The sequence below is a fragment of the Topomyia yanbarensis genome, chromosome 1 (assembly GCF_030247195.1).
Source record: "Topomyia yanbarensis strain Yona2022 chromosome 1, ASM3024719v1, whole genome shotgun sequence".
Taxonomy (NCBI): Eukaryota; Metazoa; Arthropoda; class Insecta; order Diptera; family Culicidae; genus Topomyia; species Topomyia yanbarensis.
The window spans coordinates 163,526,425-163,546,299 of record NC_080670.1 but is presented as its reverse complement, the minus strand read 5'-3'; the positions used below and the strand labels follow the sequence as shown (position 1 = coordinate 163,546,299).

The 19,875-nt window shown below is 39.0% G+C and overlaps 1 protein-coding gene across 1 annotated transcript in view; it reads left to right on the top strand.

Moving 5' to 3' along the window:
* Positions 1-16,866, top strand: part of LOC131679654 (alpha-protein kinase 1-like) — a 75,528-nt gene extending 58,662 nt beyond the window's left edge. Inside the window, exon 2 of the mRNA XM_058960390.1 lies at positions 14,349-16,866. Within this exon, the coding sequence (XP_058816373.1) occupies positions 14,349-16,352 (2,004 nt within the window). The 3' untranslated portion in view covers positions 16,353-16,866. The remainder of the gene's footprint in view (positions 1-14,348) is intronic.
* The last annotated feature ends 3,009 nt before the right edge of the window (positions 16,867-19,875 follow it).

Genomic DNA, 19,875 nt, shown 5'->3' with positions numbered 1-19,875 from the left:
CGAGTTGGCCGTCAGATAGATGTCAGATTCAAAAGTTATTATGTTAGAAAGATCACCTCAACAAACACTTCCATGCCCAACTTTTTTCTAGTGCATGTAAAGTTTCAAAACTATTTTTTTTTTTTTGAAAACAATGGGGTCAAGAAACACGAAAAGCCTTTTTTCATAAAGATAGGTGCTTCCCGCGCAGTGCTAGAAGCTCCACCATTTTCACATTCCAATGCTCAATACAACGCTCGTAAAATATTTTCAATAGTCCAATTGCGTGAAAAACGTAACCAAAGGCAGTCTAAATTGATAAGTTTTATCAGTTTTCAATAATATTGCAACATAACGAAGATATATGAAAAATTCATTTTCCGTCGTCAACGTAAACTGTCTCTGGCAGCACTGCTCCATCGGAATCCAATCAGACTAATAAATTCAGTTATGGGGCTTATCCTTGTCACTGTTAATTCTCAAATGAAAGGCAATAGTCACATTTATAAGCTTTACTTGTTTTTGTGAGCAAATCTTGCCTCAATCAAAAGTTATAGCTGTTTAAAAACGTTGTTGTCCACAAACAACATGGGCATGAAGGGGTTAACTTGATTTGAACGAAGTTTTTGCATGACAATCAATGGAAAGCAGCGACGTTTATCAACCAACCCTATTTATTTCCAGGCTAAAACATAAATAAAGTTTGCTTTATAGCTGAAACGTAATAATTGTATAATAAAACTTAGTTATTTTGTCCACGGTTCGTGTATTTGTTCGATTTCATTCTAATCGATCTCGTGACACAATGATATATTCGAACTAATGAATACTAAACGATATCGAATAAAACTGCCATGTACCTATACCTATTAATAAAATTATATCAATGTCCAAACTGACGAGCGACAAAATTACGAAAGAAGCAGATTGCATAGAATCATGCAAACAATAGCCCATTCTTTTCCACCACCATCAAGAAATACGCGTACTCTCTCCTTCCTTTGTATTGTCAGGTGTCCCATGACCTATTACTCCCTTTGCATATTTGAATAAAATCCATCGAGTCAAGGTCACTCTAATTCGCCAAAGAATGCTGCTGCCTTACATCGGACGGATATCGATCAAACTCTAGCGCCGTACTCCGCCTGGGACCGTCCGTGGCAGGTTCTCGACCTTTGCCGCAGCAGCAAAGCGGAACGGAAAACCATCGCACCCCTAATTGCATAACTTTCGTAGATTGCTTCGCATGAATTGCCGCGAGGCAGTTTATGTGACTGTTGGTAAAACTCGAATCAGAAACGCCGGCAGCCGGGTAGCAAAAAAGAAATACGGGCGCAAATAGTCTCTGTCAACAAACGAACTCTTACTGTTGGTACCTATAGGTACCTATCTAAAAGTATGTCATGGACTTGCGACCATAATATTGCTTCTTCTCAGAGTACATTTTTCCACCGACCGATATTTTGCAGAAATTACGTGCAACGCACTGACACTAGAATGTGCCTACCTACTGAACAAAATTGATAGAAATTGCATGATGGCAAAACTGCCCGATATAGTGAAATTGACTTGGGGAGTCGACGGCCGAACTGTGGGTGCAGTGGGCGTCTTCGTGTCACTCCCCGTATCATTTTACCGGCATCTTTTGACTCGAACGCCACAACACGAACCAACCAACGCAGCCGATTGTGATCAAAATAATGGAGCATAAAGTATGTCTATTTATTAAGCCCAAACAGCCCTCCCCGAACTGTAGTAATAGCTAAATCAACCAGCGTGATTGATTGGCAACCCTATAATTTAGACTAATCTGAAATATATTTCAATAAACGATTAGGTACCTCTGGTCTGACGAATTACTAGATTCATTTGAAACATCCCGAAACTCTGCCGGGTTTTTATTATGGATAGGTAAGTATCTCAGCCAATAAAGCACTGTTACCCAATGGACGCCGAAAACCCGCAGGCAGCTTAACTTTATCAGATCCCTGAATCCAACAGTAGTTAGGTGCACCCGAAGGTCATTATTTTCTGCCGCGAGGTGTGTAATTAAAGTGTCGTTAGAGCAGAGCTATCCATCTATCTTGAGGAGTCGCACTTCGGAAGCACAGCTATCCTCCACTTTTGTTCCGAGGTACATATTCATTTTTTCGGGTAGTAGGTAATTGAATAGAAATCACGATGTTTCGTAATCTCTTCGTGTCAGCTTCACTCTAGCATGACAATGGGGCATCAACAGCTGGTTTGGCGGTTTGCTGGTGTGTTTTGTCCGGGCACATGATCCACTGGACGCGCAATGCGAAACACTGCAATTACGTTGGTATCATCGATGGTTCGCAAGGGATGCCGGGTGCGAATTATCAGTTTGAAATCTATCCGCATCGGGGCATAGTTTCGTGATACATAGTTATTAACCGTGCAACGATTCGTTGGACACGAGCATTAAAGGGGTGATGACATTGTTGGACAACTAAGTCATTTTTAATATTTGTATGAAAACGACGAAAGTATAAATTTAAGCTCTAGATTTACACACAAGGTCTCTTTTAACACTATCGTGATCAGTGTTCAAGTGTGTGTTTTAACAATGAATTCATTATAGCTTTCAATGTCTAGCCCCATTTGAAAATAAAAGGGCGTTTAGGCAGTGTGTCAAATTTAACAATTAATTAATAATTAATTGACTAATTTCTTTTTTTTTTTGCTAAATTTGACTAATTTCTTTTAAATGCCTTATAATTAGGTACATTACAATTTTGAAATAACTTTTACTGTTAAAATTTAAGAGGAAAAAATACAGCTTTCTTAAAACCGGTTGACTCACGTGAGCATTTTGATAAAGTTCCTTTCATGGCGACCCGAAAGTATAGGTTCTTGAGGAACTTCTACGCGTGTTTTTCTGCTGGAACTCCAATTCGCGATATGAAGCTGGATGTGGACCGAAAGATGGCACGAGAGTGTAATGATGATGTTTTTAAAAAGAGATTATAACTACTAGAGGTCGCATGTCGCTGTTAACACTGATGGTTTATTATCTCACTCTTACATATGCTAGGCTCATTAGTTTGACACATATTGCCCCGGGTACACACATGTCAATGTAATTGGATACAATATGCTAGAGCGAGACCCCATGTTTCAGTACGTGATAACAAGGAGACAGTAGCACTTTGCTCCCTCTAGCAGTTATAATCTCTTTTGTCAAAACGCATTGAAAAGTAAATTTTGACTTTAATAAAATCAATCAACATTATAATGAAATGTTATTTCTTCTAATGAAAAGTAATATTGATGAAGAAAATATGATTCCTACCGCTGAAAAATATCTAGATGGTAAATTTCTTGCTACATCACTAAGTATTCGTTCTTCCGGCTTCAGTTTATAATAAAATGAAATTCAGAGATATAAATTTCGATAGAAAACACGATAGTTGGCGAAACTCACTGGATTAAAGAATGCAGATGTTGACAGTCGAGGTTATCCACTGAAAAATCCAATTTGTAGGTAGACATTTTCCGTATCTAAAACAATCAACTTAACCTCAACAATACAATTCCGGATCTCAATAATTCGCAATTAAAAACATCGAGTTCGACTGAATGTTTTAGTGTCAACCGACAGAACGAGTGTTTTCTTATCACTTGTAATTTAATATTTTGTTAAACTATGTAGTGTTAAAATACTTTTGTCATCATTTGACTGGTACCAATAATGAAATCTAGTTGGCGCGTCGAGCGGATAAGTTTCCCATTTGTGAGCCAATCCAAAAATTGGTCGAGAATTCCTCTACGCTAGACGGTGTTATAAGCTGCGATGTTAATGTGAAGATCGTCGACCCGTGCTTTGGCGATTATCTCTCCAAGTGCACCGAAGTGTATACCTCTTCCGTGACCGAAGGCACATTGGTGCTCATCGAGCAACTCATTATCCTCCAGGAAGGACACTAATTAAGCAGTTTCTCGATAATCTTACCGTAGCACCTAAGGAGACTAATAGAATGACAATCTTGAAAAGAATGTTATCGTTTCCCTCCAGGAATCAGATAGATCACCGCTACCCCAGATCGCACTCATAGTGTCGAACAGGACCTTTTTGCCATGTGCAAGAAGGTTACGGAATGGAGGATGTCCAAGGTTGTCTGGGCTGGCTAATTTCACGCGGACAGTGCTCTGTTCGTAATTTCATTTTAGTATGAACTGAAATAACATTGATTAATAATATTGATTAAGTTTATAAAATTAAAAAAAAATACTTTTCGATGCGTTTTGACAGATGAAAATAAAAAAAAATCATTGCCCTCTCGTGCCATCTGATGGTCAACATCCAGCGTTAGATCGCGAATAAGGTATTCACATACACTGAGCCAAAAAATCACGTACGTTTCATGTGAAAAAACACCTAAATTTTAAAAACGATTATGCACATCAGATTCATATGCATCAAATAAAACTTATACAATCACCGATGAATTTCAAATACAAAATGAATAACTTTCAAGCGTGCCCCACATACATATTATGTGTCCATCACATACTTCTAGCGTTATGTGTAAAACACATTATTATTACGGGTACATACAATGTGAAAAAATCAGACACATTCAACATGGCGTCAACAAACAGCACGGCGGTGAATACATTGCTCCTGGACTTTTGAATTTTCTAATTAAATGTGAAGACGTTAGAAATACATATATATCCGCTATCTCTGCTCCAGGTTGAAGATTCCAAGATGGCATGGAGTTCATTACAAATCAATTATCAACACGGACCAGCAAGTTCAGCCGGAAAATGTGCCAAAGTTCTGGCTGGCTCTAGTTAGTACCTGGCTCCAGTGATTGTTTTGTCACTGGAATCGGTTATTAACTAGAGCCAGTCAGAATACCGGCTCAATTTCCAGCTGAGCTTTACTAGGATTATCCGCGCATTTAATAAACCAAGCTACATTACCTACCAAAGCATTTGAATACCATTATACAAGCAACTAACAATCACATGAATATCAGATAAACCCACTTCACGTAACACGATTGCTATTATACATTCAGTTAATAATCATCTGAATGTCATATAAAAGGTATATAAGTTTCAAATAGAAAATATGTGGCATTCCGGTGGCAAGTAACTGAACCTCACGTAAGATATATCTGTAATCAATACTGGTTTTTATAGGGCGGAAGAGAGAACAGATTATGTATGAAAATAATAACATTCATGTGAAAAGTATTATGGAAAATATTCACATGTTTTTGCATATGAAATGTAAGTGATATTTTGGTTGAGTGTATGAAAGGCGGATGTTTAACGATTGGCAGCATCCAAGATGAGAACATTTGACACTGTTGAGTGTATTAGTTTAATACTTGCAAAATTAAGCATGGCGGCCGGGGCCCTTGAAGTGAACGAACGAGCATCCTGATTCTTTGACGCACGATGAAAAGTGAGAAAAAGCCGAGCTTCACCTCGGATCTGCCTATTAGAACACTTAGGGACACTTTTTACTTCGAAGAAACCGAATAAATTAACTATGACCGAACCGAAAGAAAACTTATGGCAACAGAAAGGCCCACTACGTCATTTGTTTGTGCTTTTCTTCTTCATATCCTCTTGTTTTTTCGGCTTCATCAAAGAAAAATGACAACCGCACTCACACACAGAAAAAAATGTGCACACATGTAACCGTCTTGGGCAGGATCGACATGATGTAAATAATAGGTTTGTTCCAGTAACAGAAGAAACTGAAAGTACTGCGGAGCAAATAGGTAGAAAACCGTTCTTGTATTCTCTTCTACTCTTTTTTCTTCTCCTGGTAGTAAACTGGAGTAAAAGGAGCAAGCATTTTTGTTCCCGTTTACTCCGGAGCAACTTCCGTGTACTGACTGACTGGAACAAACCTAATGCATCGCCGCTATAAAATAAACCAAAACACGAAAACAAAATTAAAATGAGAATGACTTCAATACCTTTCTGTAATTAAAGAGTGTAATTTTTTTTTTCTCTCCCAGAGAATTGCTCTCTGGACTCCCTAGAAATAAGTGGCATACTTCGCTTGGGTGATGTTAGTTCAATCGAAGATGACGGCGAGACAGCAAGCACTCCGCGAGCGTATTGTACGGTTTTACGAAACACATGGTCATCGTAGAAAAAAGTTTACGGTAGACCACTTTCGAGACGAAAACGTGCCCGTGAGTACAGTTTACCGGATCCTGGCATCCTTGAGCGTGGAGCCGGTAGCAGCCGCCCGACGAAGATAATGACGAAAAAGAAAAAGGAAGCGTTGGAAAAGTTGTTCGACAACAAGGACGAAACGAGTTTGCGTGACGTCGGCTGAAAATATCACTGCTCCCATATCTTGTTTCACTGAACTCTCAAGATGAAGGACATCATCTGTCGGACGAAGACTCGATCTCCGAGTACACGAACGAGCAGATAGCGATTGTGAAATCGCAGTGCCGGTGGTTAACGAAGAACTACCGTGGGACGTCTTTCGTGCTGTACGACGAAAGATACTTTTCGCTCTCGAAGACCCACATTCCAGGAAATGACAGCTCTTATTCCAGCGACGAGTCGGCCACACCCCCAGAAGTAAAATATAAGTTTAAGCATAAATTTGAAAAAAAAGTTATGCTGTACATCGCCATATCGGACAGAGGGATTTCAAAGCCGTGCTTCAAGCCGAGTGGTCTGGTCATCAATCAACAAGTGTACCAGGAGGAGTGTCTTGAGAAAATTCTTCTGCTATTATTAAAGGAGCATCATGCGGCTGGGACGTACTTCTTTTGGCCGGACAAGGCGTCTTCCCATTACGCCAAGAAGACGCTGGAGCATCTTAAGCAGAAAAAGATACCGTACGTGCCGAAAGAAAGGAACCCGACCAACTTGCCCCTGTGCCGTCTCATTGAAAATTCTTTCGGCTCCCTCAGTGCCCTAGTGTACAAAAATAAAGAGACGTTTAAAACTGTGTTTTAAATACATGCAAAGTTTTTAGTACAGACACTTAGACCCGATGGACTGGGAAAAAATAAATTGGAATGCGGTAACGCTGAAGGCATTGCGATACATGAATTTTAAACTGAATAGAACACCCGCTATAACTGCTGCTGGGGACAGCAAGTTCTAGTTTTAAAATTTTCAGTTTTATATTATGGAGCTGTCAAAATTATGAATCTAGAACTGAAACACTCCTGAGCATGCCCTAAAGGCGTGCGACGGGCGTATTACGATTTCTGACAGCTCTTTTACAACCACAGATGCAAAGTTGAACCAAAGGAGTTTGGTTTGTTATCCTCACGAAATACTAAACATCAACTGGTTTTAACAATGCAAAATATTTTGTTTTCATCACGAAATAATTCAGAGTCTTTTCTTTTTTAACGGGAATAGCAGCTGCAATAGATTTACTTTTAGGCTGGATTTAAAACTTTTATTATTTAAAAGTGTTTTTTCGTCTGGAGTAATCCACGAGAAGAATCTGATTGTCAATTTTAGCTAAAGAGTAATCACTTCGTCTTAAAAGTACTACAGAGTCTTTACTATGACTACAGACACTTTATATAAAAGACTAGCGGAGAGAAAACAGTAAAACTAGCAACCATGATTGTAAACTGGCATCACGTAAGCTCCCATTGAGTTCTTGACGACCGGTCTCACGAACACTAATGCAGTTTCCTGGTTGAAAACAATCCCATTTACTTTTGCCGTCTATGTTTATTATTTTCCACCAGCTTGTGATGTAGTATTTGTGCCATGTGGCGTGTACGTACATGAGCCGTAGAAAAGTCTATAAGCTTTGCATGGGCTTCCTCTTGCACTTCCCCTGTCAAAACCATCATGCTCGTTTGGCTCTAAGACAAGACGTGACAATCGGCTTCTTATTTTTCCTTCGACATTCTTCTTTTCGCACATTTTCACCCTGCCGAAATCTTCTAAACAGTGTTGCTATTTTTATTAATGAAAATGGAGTCTTATTAATTTATTTTATACCGACAATATTATATATCTTGAATCCACTATATTGATGAAGGGAACCGATTTTCCATGTCACATGGGTGTTTAGTAAGGTTTGATAAAGCCATTTTCTGAATAATTTTAGATTCTAGTAGGTTTCTGTCGTATTTTTGTTAAATTTAATCAACCACGTATACGGTAAATGCATGATAATCATTTGTTTCGCTTTGCCGCACAATTTCAGTTCAATTTAGTCATTTTTACTTTTTTAACGATAATAATTTTATTTGTCAAAAGTAATGAGAATCTTTACCTATAAACATACACTGCCAAACATCATTTCGATATCCCTGCAGTAACATTGCGTACGGTGCAAAAAGTCAGAATCAACCAATCAGGAGCTGGACCATTCTGACGTAAAATTGGAACAAAAACGGCCACCCCTACTGTCACGTCTTGTCTTAGATTTGGCTGCACTTTTTGACAGTCCGTTTGGCTGCAATTTTTGACACTTCGCTAGTCTGTGTATAAAGCACAGAGAACAGACATATAAGCTAGAACAAACTTTACCGAAAAGCCTGTGTAAACATTTGAATAAAAATACGTTGAAAATCACCATCGCATACAGGTTCGCATGCGTGAGTCACCATTGTATCCAAGTTCGCACACAAGTCCCGTATAGCGATTGCTGGCCGATCGAAGCGCCAGCCAGTGGCAAGTTGCTACTTGCTGTTGTCATTTCAAAGCGACAGTTTTATTTCTTACACAAGTTGAAAACTTTACTTGTATGTCAGTTCTCAGTGTATAAAGTGTCTGTAACTATGACTGATATCATAATGGTTCTAGTCTCGCTTAGTACTATTGTTGTATTTATTTAACCGTAACAATTAAGCACTTTTGGCTACTTAGTTTTTGATATATCGGGGCGGTCATTTAAAAAAATATGGATTTCGAAAGACATTTTTGGCGACAAACAAAACCTCAAGTCTCCTAATGCTGCAAAGCCTACTTTATTCGATCTCTTTTGAATTTCGATGTGTTAAACCTAACACATGAGTTGACCTTTCTAACGCGTACTTCCCCTACAATAGATGAGTTAAAAAGGGATTAATCCACTCCCAAAAACGCTAATCTCCTGAAAATCTTGTTTAATGGTTTACGGTCCCCTTTCGCTACATTTTTCCCAATAAGTTTCTTTCCATGGATCTCAGCCAAACTAGCTCTGAAACCTGACCCTTACAAGCCTCATAAACCATGGAACATAAAAAGATGAACACCGTCACAGCCAGACCGCACATCAATTGTATTCAAATTGAAAAGCTCCGGGGTACTAATGAGTTGGTAGAAATTATGCAACAGTACCTTCGTGGCAATCCAAAACGGGTTCGAATCAGCTGCGATCTCATCAGCAATCAAACCCTACTTGGGATGGGGTTCGATTGGTTATAGTAGGTAGGGTGACGAGTCTATTTTGACCCTGTTAGGAAAGGGGTCACTCTGTTCCGGTAGTTTCTTGGCATATAATCGATGGGATGCGTACGAGATGGTATCTTCTGTCGTTTCTAAGAAACAGAATGATTTTAAAAGTGGTCGGAAAACCATTACCGGACCAGTATTGAAGCGAAATGAAAACTGGAATAGAGCGCCCCAATTTTAACCCTACAATTTGAAACAATGCGTAGAACAAAGATGACAAATGCTACTCTAACTAACATACTTTCAAATAGAAAGGCTGAAAATATAAGTTGAGTGAGGAGTGAAACTGGGCTTAAAACCATAGTAAGTCGGAGGGTGATTATAAGCGGTCACATCGAACAATGAGGAAGGTCGATTGTTATCATCGCGTAATTATTCTTTGGTAGATATGCGATGATTTACGATCTTTGTCGTCTTCGTCATCTGTTTTGTTTCCTTCTTCATTGGCCTACAAGTGTTGGCACTTGAGTTTGACTTCATCATGTACTTTGGGCATCTAACACACTGTTTTGTTAGGCTGTTTGTTTCCGATGTTATGATGATTGATGTATTATGTATTATTTGTTGAGGCTTTAACCTAGTAGGGCATTCGCCCTGATGATTGATGTTGATCGATTCTGCTGGACGTTTAGACAGCTAATGACTACAACACCAATGTAATGATATTCAGATTAGATAGCCAGTTTGCCCTTTAGCTAGCTGTGACAGCCATTTATTATGAGGGAAAAGATACAGTAATAGATAATCATTTAAGGCTGAACAGAGAATGGGAAGATCTTTATACAGATCAATCAGCAGTACATTCTACATGAGCTGATTAATTTTTATGAAGATCTTACATACGGTGTGGAAAAAAACTGCTTTTTTCGTTTTTGATTTTTGCCTATTTCTCTGTCCAACCTTAACGGGAGCACTCTATTAAAATCCACGAAAAATGGCTATTTCTTAGAATATTTTTGAACAAGAAAACAATGCGGCAGCAAAATGAGTATTTGTTTTTACATGTCTAAACTTCACTTTTTGACTTCGAACATTTTTTTTTTCAAAATTGCGCGTGTCCACGGAGAGGGAGCAGGGGGTCGAAAATCCAAAGTTTTTGTGTCAATGTGGCATATGAACTACCACATACCACCAAAGAAAGAAATTCTCAACTGTCAGATGCGAAAAAATATCAGCAGGTAAAAACGCATACATCTGAATGCGCTCCGAGTTATCAGTGACTGTAGCGAACGAATTCATGACGAGGCACACAAACGAAAAACTTCGTTCAGTGCGGCTTGCATGAATTGAATTTCGTTCCTCTTTCAAGCTTACACTGGGATGTCAATTTATTTGAACTCTTGTCATACTTGCCTTACTTGGTACCAAAAGCTGAAACTATTGTACGATTTTCTTCAAAATGTTTTGAATATGTGTTTTTAAATTGTTATTATTTTAGATTATTCAAAAATTATTTGGACCCCTTTTAAAAAGCTACGTAGTATGACATGAATCCCTACTCCCTGTCGTCACTCATCACCACGAAATAGAATAATCCCCATCTCCCGTAATTTATGAATGGACCCTTTTCCTAATAGACTTTTCTGTTTATAGGTTACAGTGGTAATACGACAGCGCTGGTATCTTATCGGTATTAGTGGCTACTTCGTTAGCTACCTTCCACTTTGCCAGTGACTCAGCTCCGTAAACTTGAAGTGAAATTAGCTTTTTGTTTTCGCCCGCGAAAACTTCTCTGATAACTTGTCCAGCACAACCGCTCACTGATCAGCTGATGCAATTGATAGCATGGACGGGCCTCTATTTTGGCAATTTTGGTATTTACTCGAAAGTCTCGACAAACATATGATTAGGGCGTGAAAGGCAACTGTCTAAACTTTCTTTGAAAGGAAATTTCGGACAAACCGGTATTGGCCGAACACGGAACACAGCAGTTAATGAGAGAGAAAACTTTTCTCTTTTGTTTACTGCCAGCATCTGTGATAGACAAGTAACGTTTTGTCCGGAATTTCCACTCAAAGTGAATGTTGACAGTTGGCTTTTACGCCCTATTAATATGTTTGTCGAGCAGTATCATTTAACAACTGATGAACGTGGTTCAGTAGCTCATTGATGATTTCATCGACGTTTTTGACAAGTGAATCTTCCCACATAAGCAGAGTGATTGCTTTCTTTGAGTTCAGTGCGAAAACCGACAGATAAGCGTGTTAAAAGTGTACTTCTGAGTCAACCAGCATCGTCAAACGCTCGTGTCGTCATTACTTGTTCCCAAGACACGGTATCGTCGACGGTTTTTTATTTGCGTTTTTTGATTGGCGTACTGATACTGGCTTTGATGGCATGATCAATTTGCAGACTGATGCCCCATGCTAGTAGGTTTTAACAGTGATTAAGGTTGTTGTTTTGAATTACATAAATTTCATAAACAACGGGTGGTGTAAGCAAGTTTGATAAATGATGGGTTAAATCAAGACTATGTTTTTTCTTCCAAAATAGTTGTGTCAGAGGTCAAACAAAAGGCATTAACGATGGGAACTGACCAACTTTGCGTTGCGTGCAATTATTTGGTTTAGAGGTTATTTCAATAAATGTAGGATTCAAGCGGGTTTTTAAGCCATGTGCAGTTTTTAATCTTTTCGATGTAGCTGAGGTTAAAGATGCGTAGTCCAACTTTTTTTCACTTTTTTGTGCGTAGAATACTAAATAAGAAAAAAAAATACAATTAGATTACTAGGACCACACCTCCCATTGCACCACATTGATCACCTCCTTTTTTGTTGGTTTAACTGTCAAAGGTGCTAACCCATGTGGCGAAAACCATTGTCAAGTTATATCGTTGTTACATTTTCATTGAAAATAATTAAATATCGTTCTAAAGGCTTGGTCATAAATATGGTTATGTTTTAAAAGTATCCTGTTTTGCGATAAAAGAAGAATTTTATTCTTCATTTGACGACCCAGTAGAAAAGTTGATACACTTGGTATTTTTTACAGTAAAGAAACGGAATCTGAACTAGTCGATAAAGTATTTGCAAAAAGATGGTCATACGAAATAGGTCGTCAAACTTATTCCTTAAGTTTTATTCTCTTCAAACTTTGTGGAAATTGAATATGTGGTATTAGATAAGAGAACAGACATCCATGATCGAACAAATATATTAATAATATGAGTGTAAACATTTGAATTAACCCACGTTAAAACACTAGCGCCGTCACATCAGCTTATTCCAACTATCCGTTAAACCTATTCAACCGGTTCGGAATCCAGAATGAATTCAGTATGGATTCCAGCTCAAAGGAATCAATCGATTCTGACTCAATCGGATAATGCATTCGTGCTGGAATCCATGCTAAAGCCACTCAGAACTCCGAACCGGTTTCGGAATGGTTTGACAGGGTAGAAGCAAGTGGGTGACATGACGTCATATTATCGAAGTCAACATAAGAACGTTATTTGTAACAAAATGAACGAAAGTTGTTCTAAATACGAACTAGAAGCACTTTAGCACAAATCAGAGAAAGTGTGCATTGCTTTCTTTTGTTTAGTGTTACTGCTGTTTGTTGATGATATTTCAAGCGACTCTTACATTATCAAACTGACGTCCATCGATCAGTGGAAAAGCGATGTTGGCTAATGTCAAACTCTGTATGTAGAGATAGGGAGGTCAGTTGTCTAGGTAGAGATGTAAAGGATAATCTGTTGTTCTTGAGATGTAAAAATGTCGGCCATTTTGAAATATCTATGTGAGTCACTGTCACTCAGTAAAGTTCAGCCGGAAATGAGCCGGATTTACGGCTGGTAATTCAGTCGAACACACTTGACACTTTCAACCAAACGTTATTCAACAACAATTTCAATAACATCACGGCCTTAAATTTCTCGGTAGGGTGAAGTTCACTAGTGCTTGGAAGGTTAGTAGAAAAGCAGAATTCTTGGTTTTATTCCACTCTAAGGCGTTTCGTGCATGATGGCAAGATACCAAATCCGACCAAAACAGTGGCATACTGTTATGAAACCTTTGAATAGGCGTAAATCACTTCCTTCTAGATTCGTCCGTTAACTGTCCTAGATGTGATGAAGGGCGGAATCATTTTGCTATATCCGCAGATCACTTGTCATACAATAGTTTTTCTTGCCAATTTCGACAACTACTTGTACGCACACTATTTTACAGTAAACGGCAAGTTACGGAGGGTAGCCTAGAACAAAATTTTATTAGCCTAATGCTCACCAGCATCCATCTAAAACCGCCTAATCGCTGTTTTCGTGTATACGGCAGAAACGGTTAACTTAGAGGCAACTTCCCATGAACATCGACAAGTTTGTACGTGTGTGTAAAATTTCGTGCATGCGTTCGACCTCAAACATGCTTCGTCTCGATGTACAGGTGCGCCTTGGACATCGAACCCAAGCGAACGATGTACAAACTCTAGTTCAAACATCCGTGTACGTACACCGGGTGCGTACACGAGAACGATTCGCACAGGGCAAAAGAGTCAACGCTAGTGATGATGAGGGTGAGAAAGAGAAAACTGGCGCTACGAACCTATGTGCACGCACACCGCGTACGTACATAAGGGTTCGGTTGTGCAGGCGAACGTGTGCACGTTTTTTAGTACGAAATAGCGTGTTTAAGTTCGTACACGAAGTGTGGGTTTAATATGAGCACAGAACCGGAGCGAACATTGTGTACGATATTCATTTGGAAAGTCTGCTTAAAGGTGGTGACGTAATACGACGTACTTTTTTTTCTCTTCCGAGTCCATCACTTCAATCTCTCGATCAATTTTAATAAAACTCTGTCGATGTAAATATTACACTATAAGCTACTTTTAGTTAAAATTCCAACCATTTTTACTCATACGCTACAAACCATTAAGTTACAGTTTATTCCATGTGCAGCTGAGAACCTCACTAAATTTCTTTCATTTTTCAATTTCTATTTCAGATAAAATTTCTCTGCGTTACCGCTCTGCTATTGGCCCTTGCTTCGGCTAACTCAAACGTTTCCGATGACTTCAGTGACACCCAAAGCAGCGACGTGGACTCTAAGCGGATACGAATAGATCCGACGCTACGAAAAGCGTTACTCCGAGCATTGCGGCATCTGAAGGAACGCCAGGAGGAAGAAAGTGACCAGCTGAATGACTCTAACACGACGGAGGAAAATTTTGCAACGACATTGTTGGATGAAATACTGGAGGAAAGTACAAACAGCGATCGGGAGTCCAGCATCAGATACCACAGCTACGAGGCTGATGCCAATAGCGACAACGGAGGCAACGAAATCATAAAAACAATTATTATCAGTAAGCCCAAAACTACCCTCCTTCCGCCGAAAGTAGATCTCCTCCGAGAGATAGCTCCGGATCCTATTAAGGAACGAGAAAATGATGTTGATTCGAATCAAGTCGCTCGTAGCGTGGCTTCCGGTTCCAGCAACAGCAACAATCTGGATGTGACCAAAGATGAAAAGAGCTCAATCGCAGTTGTAACTCCTGTGCCGAGTATTGTTTCCACACAAGTTACACCTACAGTTACAAGTCCCACGACAAGTACTACGACCCCGAAGGCGCCAACTCACAATGCCGATGGTGAAAATATCGAAAAAGTCAAAAGCGAAGACGTAAAGATCTACCAAGCTCCTCTAGTAGCCGCATTCACGGTACAGCAAGATCAACAGGGAGTTCCGCGAAATGTGATTCCTCTGCTGCAAGTACCTTCGAAAAAAGCCCCTGTCGATTTTAATGTCGCTACCTCAACGGCTCCGATGATAATACCCATTGGACAATTTCAAGCATCTTCAAATCAAAATCAAGCCCCACCAACGGCCTCAACCCAATCTCTTGAAGAAAAAACTCGGTTACTGGAACAACAGTTACTTACTCTTCAAACACAGCAACGCATCCAGGAACAACTTCTGAGATCTAAAATTATTCAAGAACAACAGATTATCCTTCAACAGCAGCAACAACTACAACAGCAACGGTTCCGACTGGAGGAAGAAACTCGCATTCGGCTGCAAAAGTTCGAGGAAGAGCAACGCCTTTTCCGGCAACAGCAGCAACAACTTCAACATCAGCAGCTAAAACTACAACAGCAGCAGCCCTTGTTCAAACCATTCCCTGTCCAGCAGCAACCAAATAATCAACAGATCCAGCAACAACAACAGTTCCAACAACAACAACATCAACAGCAACAATTCCAGCAGCAACAACATCAACAGTTCCAGCAACAACAGCAGCAGCAACAACAACAACAGTTCCAGCAGCAGCAACAACAACCGCAATTCGTTCAAGAACTCCCACGCAACGGACCCGCAGTACAGTTCATTCCAAGCATCTCCTTACCAGGCAAATCGATCCCAATTTCGGTGGAACAGCAGCTTCCGTTCAAGGAACCGGTTGAATTCCAACCAGTCTCACTGAGAAACACTTTCGTCGAACAAGTCAAATCCATCAGTCCGCCATCCCAGCAGTTCCCAATCATTCCACCGTCTCCTCCCCAGCTATCGAAACAGCAATTGCTACCCCTGAAACCCTTCCAGCCTTTTAACGTCAACCCCTTCCCTGTTCCACTAGCCAACCAGGCACAACTCCCACTGGATCAGCAGCTTCCACATCTACAGCGCAATCGGGTCTTCCGACACGAGTCCGACACCGGCAACTTCGGATTCAACTCCCAACCTCAACAACAACCGAATGTCCCTTTCCGCCCCTCTCAACAGATACCAATCATTCAGCTAAACGGTGGCTTCCAACCGCTGCGTAACGACAATCAGTTACAAAATCTGCTGGTCCAATCCGGTATCACCTCACGTTCGGCGGAAGATTTCAACATTATCACCAAGGTTCTGGCACTGAATCATGGTATTCCGCAGTCATCCTCTCAGCTAATGTTTGCTAAGCTTAGTCCGGAACAGCAGCAGCAGCTGTTGTTCAGGAAAAAGTGAACATTCCTTTCTTCATCCGATTCTTCCCCTCTGTATCCTAACAAAAACTCCTTCAACACGGTTTCATATAATGAGAGACAGAATGAGTGCCAAGAAGGTGTGTCTGCGCAAGGGTGAGTGAAATGTATGAGAGTCACTAGTTACCGCTAGTCTGCCATATTTATTGAGTGTGAGTGAGAGCGAAAGTACACGAACAAATTCTTTACCAGCACCACCTCACCCCCCAGCCAACTAGGTATACTGCTCCCCCATTTTCTGGCGGTCTGTATCAGTGTCAATTCTTCTTATGTGTAATATTTGTAGAAGAGCGCAGTAAATTATTTTCTTTAGTAGGATTAATGAACGGTCAGTGTACGCTGCAGCAAAGCGTTCGATTACAAATTGTATTTCTATACTTTACAAAGAATTTCTTACAAAACAAAAGCAACTAACAAAAACGATACGAGTAGTCTGATGAGAATAAACTCAATCATCGTTACTTACACATGTAACGAAGTGTACTAATTTATCAGAAATAAACGAAACCTTTTTTTAAGTTAGTTGTTTCTGTTGTCGGTGGTTATATCCGAACTCAAAACTAGAGGTGAGTAATTACTGCGAAGCTACATGATAGTGGAATTGAATTTGGATAGTAAAGCAGGTAAAATTACATAATTGACGAAAGTATACAACAGAAAAAAATATTGTCTGCCCACAAAATACGTTAAACAAACACACGCGTCATTTAATGCAAAATATGAAACTTATCAACTAAAGTTTGGCAATTTAAAATCGTGATTTTTTTCATTCAAAACGCTCACTTGACACTACCTTATTAAGGGAGTTTCGTGCCGAAACACTGTTGCTGTACTGCTCTGTTGCTCGAATAACGGTTATTACCACACACACGCATACACAGCCACACACCCCACAGTTCGAGTAGCCCGCGTCAAACAGTCAGCAGTGGGTTGTTGGGGTTTCAGTGAATCGAAAGTTATGCTCCAACCGGACTCGCTGGACCGACCTCGGCACCTACTGTCTGACCCGTTGAGTAGGCTAGGTCCACCGCCAGGGATTAGATCAAGTAGATCGGGATGAAGTGGGGAGCTAAATGGCTCACGAAAACAAACATAGGTATCGGGATAAATTCACTGCCGAGAAATATACAGTATGGTGGATTCTAATTTGGCTGAGAGCTTATTGACTCACGAAATGGACATGGGTGCCGAGAGAAATTCAGCCGCTGAGAAACTCTCAACCGAAGTAGGGTAGTTTCAATGACGGATAATATACGAGTAGAACTCGATAAAGCTGGGAGCTAAATGGGTCAAGAAAGCGGGTGTCGATGTCGGCAGAATCTTCTTCGTTGGGGAACTCTCAGTCGGAGTAAGGTGAGCTCCCCGGCGTGGACTATCCGAGTTGATCGTAATAAAGCTGGGGACTAAGTGACTCACAGAAACAGGCGCTTAATAGGTCATAAAACCAGCAGCTATACGATGCATAAAGAGCTGAAAGGCGACGTAATAGATGGAGACGAAAAGCAAGAGAAGAGCTAAATGGCTCAAAGGTCGATCCATTTCATGGATCACAAGGGGCAAGCAAGAGGCGTGACGAAAGCACAACGAGACCCCTCCACGAAGTAATACCTCCTTGTAGATCCGCGGGGAAGAAGGCCGTGAAAATAGTAAGGAGTGTTTAGTGGTTATGCACGAAAGTAAGTCGAATGTTCCGCAGAATATATTGGCATGCCAAGCTTTTGAAGCTTTTCAAACCTTACTATAAAACACACATATCCTTCGAAAACAAACACGATACAGGAAACCCACGCACAGTGGGACCAATCCAAAAAAGGTGGGACAAAACCTATTTGAGGCCTTACATGTCATTTTAGAGCCAACATTTCTTCGTAGGATATGTTCACAATATTATTCTGCAACATTTTAAATAGAATGTTTTGTTGTTGGACTAAAGTAGAGTACCCGAGCAAAAAAATTTTTTAAAAAAATTGTTTTAGAGGGTCCATGTCTTCGACAAAATTGTAGAATATTATGTTTTGAATAACTTCTTCTAAGATACCACAGATATCAGACCTCATATTTGAGGCAAAATTGTTGTTTTTTGGAAATATGACCAAAAAATCAGTTTTTCGACTTTTCCATGCTATAAACCTTAATTGATTAATTTAATATGTTCTACAAACTTGCAGGTAATATTAAAGTACAACTTTTTGTTCACGGAACTAATAACCTAAAATCAATATTTTGGCTTTTAAAACTATTTTTCATATAAATTTACTCTATTTTCATCAAAGATTTCTGTTTTTAGGTGCACTTTTGTGCAGCCAAACTTCGGCTATTCCGATACTCTATTATTCGTAGAATAAAATTAATGCTACATAGAAACAGGATATAGTTGGACGCGTTGTTTGGGTGACCATTCATGTACGAAGGTTTATAACAAAAAATGTGTTTATATTATTTTTAATTTATATACATTATTAGCTATTAACAAAATCTTGTATTTTGTACGCACTTACAAGCATATAGAATATATTAAGTTGATCAATTACGGTTACAATATGAAAAAGTGAAAAAATAATATAAATTTTGAATTTAAACTGCCAAAGAACAACGATTTCGGCTCAAAAAATAAATAAATGGTATTTTCAACAAAATTGTTCCAAATACAATATTTGACAACTTTGCTGAAGACCTCAACCATTTGAAGAAAATTTGATTTTTTTAGTTCGGGATTTCTACTTTAGTTTAACCAATAAGATTAGTTCTACAAATTCATAAAAGTAGAACAATACCGTTTTGAGGCCTTAGATATTATAGAACCTAAGTGTGTGGAAAAATATTCACAACATAATTGAATCATTTCTATTTTTTTAGATGGTTGAGGACTTCAGCAAAGTTGTCTAATATTCAATTTCGAACATTTTTGTTAAAAATACCTTATACATACGGTAGATTTATTTTTTAATCTGAAATCGTTGTTCTTTGGCAGTTTAAATTCAAAATTTATATTATTTTTCACTTTTTCATATTGTAACCGTAATTGATCAACTCAATATATTCTATATGCTTGTAAGTGCGTACAAAATATAAGAGTTTGTTAATAGCTAATAATGTATATAAATTAAAAATAATATAAACACATTTTTTGCTATTAACCGTCGTACATGAATGGTCACCCAAACAACGCGTCCAACTATATCCTGTTTTTATGTAGTATTAATTTTATTCTACGAATAATAGAGTATCAGAATAGCTGAAGTTTGGCTGCACAAAAGTGCACCTAAAAACAGAAATCTTTGATGAAAATAGAGTAAATTTATATGAAAAATAGTTTTAGAAGCCAAAATATTGATTTTAGGTTATTAGTTCCTTCAACAAAAAGTTGTATTTTAGTGTTACCTGCAAGTTTGTAGAACATATTAAATAAATCAATTAAGGTTTTTGGCATGGAAATATCGAAAAACTGATTTTTTGATCATATTTTCAAAAAACAACAATTTTGCCTCAAATTTGAGGTCTGATGT